This window comes from Ciona intestinalis, chromosome 10 (assembly GCF_000224145.3).
Source record: "Ciona intestinalis chromosome 10, KH, whole genome shotgun sequence".
Taxonomy (NCBI): domain Eukaryota; kingdom Metazoa; phylum Chordata; class Ascidiacea; order Phlebobranchia; family Cionidae; genus Ciona; species Ciona intestinalis.
In genome coordinates, this window is record NC_020175.2 from 387,846 (window position 1) to 394,747 (window position 6,902).

Genomic DNA, 6,902 nt, shown 5'->3' on the forward strand with positions numbered 1-6,902 from the left:
ATATGTCGTAATACCTTTCAGAAATTACGTATTCTCCGTCTTGCAGAGCTGGAACTTTACCCCTCGGGTTTACAGCCAAGTATTCTGGTTGCTTCTGTTCCCCTTTCATTATATTTACTGGCTTAATTTCGTGATCCAGTCCCAACGCATTTATTACCATCAGCGCGTTTCTTGATGGTGGACTCGCGGGCATAAAATATAACTTTAGAACCATTTTGAAAGTTTTCCTGATTGAATAATTAAAATAAATTTCAAAAATCTGTAAAAAAAAACACAAGTTACTACATGGTGGTTACACTAAGTTGCAAAGCTTTATTTTTCTTCCCACAACAACATTTGCGTACTTTGCCCTATATTCTTCAGACCGTGTCTACTATAACATACTTCTTCACATTCGAATCGATGAATGAGCTACTACCTTACGTACTGTACTTTTAAATAGGCTCGTTGGCGCTATAAGGAGAGAGAGACTGGTTTCTTTATTATTGCCCTACGTGATTAAAACAAAGACCGAAAACGTCTAGTCATTGCCAGAAACGAAAATGCCTAGTCATTGCCGCACAACCTACGTGGCGTAAAATATTTACCGTTAGTTTGTATATGATTAGCAAATACAAAATAAGGCTCGTTACTTTCAGTGCAAATATGATAACATTGTTATGAACGTTAACATTTTAAACCCTTCACTTAAAACATCGTACTTTACTATGGGCCCAACGACAAGTGTACTGATTTTAAATATTTATTTGTCCCGAATATGTAAGGTAAAAATTATCATTTATTGATAAAAGTGTACAAACTGGTATTACACATCTGACTGGGTATACTATCGACGTTCTCTATTATCTTATCGTATATCACAGTTAACCCTAAGTCAAAATACTTTTGCATTTATATATCTTGCTGTATCTTGATTTGCGATGGAAAAATTGCGAGCTGAAGTAACTGAAGTATTCAGTTGCTTCACTGGTTAAGCGTTTGTGTCGTGTTACACAGTTACATGAATCGAAGCGGTGAGCTAAATAATGAGAGAGAACGACGCTCTGTTCGTTATCAGCGCCCCGTGTCATTGAAGGCTGATAGAATCGCTGCGTCATGCCCTTTAAATTGCTTCAAATTCCTCTAGTCACGCAACCTTATTGAACGCTTTCACAATGGAATGTATACAGAATCCGAATGGAATCAGGACAGATGTTAATGCAAACAAACATACCGATGTAGTTTATGTTGAAACAATCCGAGTTCGTCGCAAATGTGTTTTCACGTGTTTTAAAATACAACTGAAACTAATAACTGCCACTGCAATGAAAGCAGTTTAGAGGCATGTTTGGTAGTTTACCAGGAACAACCCTTTTTATTTTCAACCTACGTACGTGTAACCTTTCAAATTTAAATTCTGACCCGAAAAAGTTTTTGTTTTTTTCGTCGAACATGCGCGTTATCAATCACACATAAATGATTTATTAATTTAGAGATTTTTTTTATTAGTTTTACTACGAATACACGTACAAGTCGTTACAATGTGATTACATATACACTATGTTTAAAAACATTTAGACTGGAGGTGTCTACTTCGCTTCTGCTGCCGCTTTGTTCTTCGCAAGACCATCCCTGTATATTTTACTGAAAATCTTCGATCCTTCATCATTGGTCTTGCTGAAGTATTTCAAGGCCTTCACTCTGGCCAACCAAGCTTTCAGCTTTGGATATTCGGAGAAATCAAAGTCGAGTCCAACTTCCAAAAGCAGGAAAATAGCGCAACCAAAGAAATCTAGAAGTAGCAAAGAAATTATTTTTTAATAAATGTATATATATATATATATATATAAAACTGCCTATCTTACCCCAGCCTTTACTAGATACGATAAAGGTCAAAATACTGTTTTTATTTTATAACTAATGGTTGCATAGACAATGCATATACTTGGTTATCTGTCAGTGGCTGAATATATCTTTCCAGGAGTTGCAAAAATACCACAGGGTCGCATTGTTTTAATACATGTACATTGCAGTATTCCACATCACGGTATTCGCCTACGCAGCTATGAGCCATTCAAATTACCTGCTAAAGTGACGTGATCCGATGCCAAAAACTTCTTGTCTCCCAAAAAGGTTTCAGCCAGACGAATAGATTTTTTCCACTCATCTAACTTTTCATGTGCGATCAGAGTGTTACCAAAAACCACACCTGGAACATTCTGAAAACGTAAACATTTACGTTAATAGAGAGAAGTATTTGCCGGTTTAACAAGTTGGGATAGTTTTGGCGAAACGACTCCTGTTCGACATACTTCTTGAAAGGCATGAGAATCTTATACTTACCATGTATGAGAATCCAACATCATATATGTTCTCAAAGGCGTACAACAACTGATCTACTTTGCCTCTTGCTTGTGGGCAGGTGGGGTAAAGCCTGTTCTCGCTGTCTTTCTCGTATTTGTTGCACAAGTAGCAAGCAATGGCAGCGCTGTTAATACAATATACGTTATGTATAAGGCGCGTAGTAAGGGAAGATGGGACATATTTTAGTTCTATATATTCTCTTTTTATATGGTAGTAAGTAAAGAATATTTAGATAAATATAAAACCAATTTTTCACGACTCCAGTACACCTCTGTTAGATGTTAATTTGAAACCCCGCGACCTTTAAAATATAAGGGTTGTTAAAAACGGGATTTTTTTAAGGGTTGTTAAAAACGGGATCATGAAATACGAATTTTAGATGCTAATGGTAACCTATATTACCTCATAGTCTATCTATATATGCTACTTACATATAGATAAAAGCAGGAAATCAGAAAATTATATTAAAGGGGACCATCACAACATCCCCAGACATTACCTTTCCGTTATCTTGTACTCTCCATCATGAAGAGCTGGAACTTTACCTCTTGGGTTAATAGCAAGATAATCTGGTTCCAAATGAGCGCCAACGAAGATATTAACTTCTACTATCTCGTATTCAAGCCCCAGAGCGTTCAACGTCATTAAAACTGATCTGCAAGGTGGACTCGGTGGGCTGAAGTATAACTTGATGACCATTGTGTTGTTTTAAAAAGTATGCTAGTATAGTGCACTGATAGTATATATAGTTGTCTGTAAACAATTAATAAAATAAAACGTGCATTATATCTCTACGTAACTAGAAACAAACAAACTGGCAACAAATCATATTTTTTGCAACGCATACGCGGCATAATTATAAAAGCCGATATTCCATCAACAACGTTGTGAATTATTACAAGCTGTCCAACGGCCCGATATTTAAACCGTTACCGAGCGGGTCAATTAGGTTCATTATGTAACCTGCAATTTTACGTTTTATACTTTTTTGCTTAATTATGTCTGTAGGCTTTTTGTCTACGTAAGCATGACTAGAAAGAAATTAAGTTATTTTTAATTTGCCCGTGACACAAAAAAATTCCGCAACGAACAAAATTGTACCACGTTACAGGTAATACGGATATATATAACCATGGCCTAGAGATATCTGTAGTAGGCCGTGATATAGCGTTTGATACTGACACCAATTAATCTGACTGTTTCTCCTACGCCAGATAATTATCTCATAGTTCAATCCAATAGCCAATTATAATTTGGCCACATCTTATCATGTATGAGGAATTAAGGCCCCACAGCATGACATGGCGAACTAAAACACCTAAGATAAAGACCATATATAGTTTGGACCATCATGTATGCTAATATAAAATATTTAGTACTGTATACTATCTAACTCCCTTTTGTTTTCGCATTAGCGTTTGCATGATTATAAACCAGTGATATATCGTATACGCAATATCGCCGCTATATACTTAAATCCACGTCACACCCGTCACTTTATTTCGCTCAACTGTTAAGGTTCGTTTAACAACTTTAACTAGTGTGTGGCGGTGAGGCGTTATGGCAATATCACCCGACCGTACCACTGGGTAGCTGTGTTACGCATGCACGCTTGAAGAAATCTTTGTGTATGTTGCGAATTAGTTTGTTCTTACAATACGTATACCATTGGTAATGTACATTATAAGTGGAAATATAGTAATGTAGGGTAAGATGGGACACCTTTAGAACATAATATCCAAGTATCGTAATCATGTTTTAAACAATTAACAACGGGCCATGGAAGTCGCGAGGATATGATGGTTTTATAATTCTTTAACTGTTCTTTTTTTTACCGCGAAATGGGACGAGAAAGTATAATAAAAAATCCCGTCTTTCCCCACTTTACGGTATAGACTTTTTCCCAGTTAAACATATGTCGTCGTATGCATGGGAGCTGCGGTGCATTAGCAAGTTGAATGCGGGTACATGTTACAGTAAAAAGAACGAATCTGCAATTACAAAGTTCAATCCCTATTACTCGTAAGCAGGCTCGGTTTGCATGATACCCAAACGTGGACTAACGACTGTCGTTGGTCACCCACGAGGATAAGTAAATGCAATTATTTATTTATAACATTATTAATTCATGCAACGCGATTTGTAAAATGTCAACGGTTTGAATAAGTGAAGATATTAAAGGATTACAGACGAAGCAGAAATAATAACCGGTCACTTTCTACGTAACACGTACATTCCACCGTCTTTGGGAACATTGCTGAATCATTGTATGAAAAGCGCAAGTCATTCCCATGACGTAACAATAAACCATCGGAGGTAATCAAAGTAGAAATAGTTTCCTGGATTGCTGTGAAATTACTAATGTGGTTTATGAGGTTTTGTGGGCTATGGTTAAAGTCTGTTGCCTATTTAAGAAAATGTTCCTAAATACGCCAATAGACACGCGCTTGGTGATGGTAAATCAAATTAGTCCGTTTAACGAGGTAGCTTGGCAATGGTAATAAAGTAGACTTTATATTAACCCATCAACTGCTATATAGCGACTCCAGTCGCCGTCGGGCCACACGTCACCTTACCGGCGATTCTGCGGTCATTTCTCCTATTTATTATGGATGATTGAATGTGTGTGTGATAAATGAAATTTATCCTCGCGTGGCCAGAAAACGACAGTCGAAACACGGGTTTTCTGTTTCACACATCTCGTGCCAGCTTACAAATTACCAAGTATGTTACGTCGCATAGTTCCACTTTTTAACACAGCAAGACGTATTATCAAAACACTTTAAAGTTAAAAAAGCGTCAAGATTACAAATATGTGAATACTGCATCGTTTGCATCATTAAATTAAACTTAAAATTAGGCAGTATGTTGGATGCATTCCGCGCTTGTCCAACATACATGGTAACGTTCGTAATAATCGTAATTACAAACGTTTTTGACGGCGTGTGGCGCTGGAGTAATTATTATTCCCATGTTTGTGGCTTCAACATGCGACACAGTTAGCTTGTCGATGTTCCAGACACTGATTGTTTGTATGAGGTTTAGTTAACTTATATTCTTGCAGTATGTATACTGTACAACTGCTGCACGATCAGGTATTGAGGACTTCAATTGTTTTAGTCAGACACAACCACGTTGCTGTTGCATATATAGGCGTTTTCTAATAAAACTATTAAACTAACTGTATTGCTTAGTTTGGAGTTACAAGCTACTGTGTACTGCAACCATGAAATATATGACGATTACTTTCTTTGGTAAGTGGTGTGATAATTAGATGTTGATGGTTAGATTAAATTGTATTTGACAAGCAATAGTATTGTGCTGGAATGTGTATACTTGTAAAGTTATATTTACGACTGTGTAACAAGCGTTATCGCGTTGTATCGGTCGCGCCTTTAATATATATCTGCGGTCGGTGTAAGACTACGTTAAGCTTGTGTAGCGTCTGTTAAAAGCGTTTTTCTGTGTTTATTTCTAAATACGCGCGTATTAGGTTTCCTATTGACTCATGTACGTGTCTTGGTTTGTTTTAGTTTTTGTAGATGTGTATTTTAAAGCATTTTTACGACGAGAAAGATAGTTTGATTTTGTGGCACACGCAGCCCAATGGCTGTAGAATTTAATTTTTACCTACTGTATATTTATAAATACCACCAGCATCTGGCACGATTTATGTAAAATACAGGTTAGTGTTAGCCATATTTGTGACCTTCTTACCTGCCCAGTCGGCTATGTTAGCAAAGTAGCTTGTATGGTTTAGTTCTGAGTATAGTTACGGTCAGTCCATTTCTTTCGTCGCGTACACGCCTGGTTTTGTTTGGATGATATCAAGCATCCGTGTCTTTTTTGCAATATTTTATGTTTACGCTTGTGATTGGACAATACAATGTACATTGAAGAAATATATGCATTGAAAGCAGTATCTTGCATATATGGTAACATTTACATAAACTTATATACTATTTCTTATATACTATATATATATATATATATATAGTATATAAGAAAGATTTCATGAAAATCATGTATAAGAGCGTACACACATGTTTTATACAAAAGCAAAGCTGAATTTCAAGGAGAACCCACGCTAACGCAGCTTAAAAAAGGGAATAAATATTTAAATTAATCGGTACGGCAGTTCTGTAGTTGCGAGACATTGTAAACCCAGACACAATATGTTTAACTGCTTCGACATCCGAAGTAACCTATCGTTCCGAAGGTTTTCGCTAGAAAAAGGCAGCTGTGTAGAAAAAATAATAATTCACGTTGATTGTTGTTTTGAACATTCTCCCGTTTCTTCCCCGCTTGGTGGCGTATATGCAGGCAGAGGGTAGAGTTTGAAATATTCCGGGGGTTCCGGTTCGCTGGCTTTTCTTCGTGATATCCGCGAGAGGGTGCTATAGTGCGGTGGCAGGTCAGGATCTATTCCATCATTTACGGAACTACTTCTTCTCGCTGACGAATGACCTGTCAGTTATACGGAGTATTTACAGACTAGTATCGCATTGTTAGATACTGGTACGTCGGCTTTAAACACAAATAGGCGTTAATTTTTATGG

The 6,902-nt window shown here is 36.9% G+C and overlaps 2 protein-coding genes across 2 annotated transcripts in view; both read right to left on the reverse strand.

Annotated features, from left to right (window-relative positions):
* Positions 1-274, reverse strand: part of LOC100184961 (glutathione S-transferase 1-1-like) — a 3,680-nt gene extending 3,406 nt beyond the window's left edge. Inside the window, exon 1 of the mRNA XM_004226490.4 lies at positions 15-274. Coding sequence (XP_004226538.1) covers positions 15-214 — 200 coding nt within the window. The 5' untranslated portion in view covers positions 215-274. The remainder of the gene's footprint in view (positions 1-14) is intronic.
* Positions 275-1,472: 1,198 nt separating this feature from the next.
* Positions 1,473-3,121, reverse strand: LOC100182589 (glutathione S-transferase 1-1-like). The gene is made up of 4 exons (XM_002130665.4): positions 2,843-3,121; positions 2,323-2,467; positions 2,063-2,198; positions 1,473-1,771 (listed from the first exon to the last, which is right to left on the reverse strand). Exons 1-4 carry the CDS (start codon positions 3,040-3,042, stop codon positions 1,569-1,571), a joined length of 684 nt encoding a protein of 227 aa, XP_002130701.1. The 5' UTR covers positions 3,043-3,121; the 3' UTR covers positions 1,473-1,568.
* Positions 3,122-6,902: the final 3,781 nt, after the last annotated feature.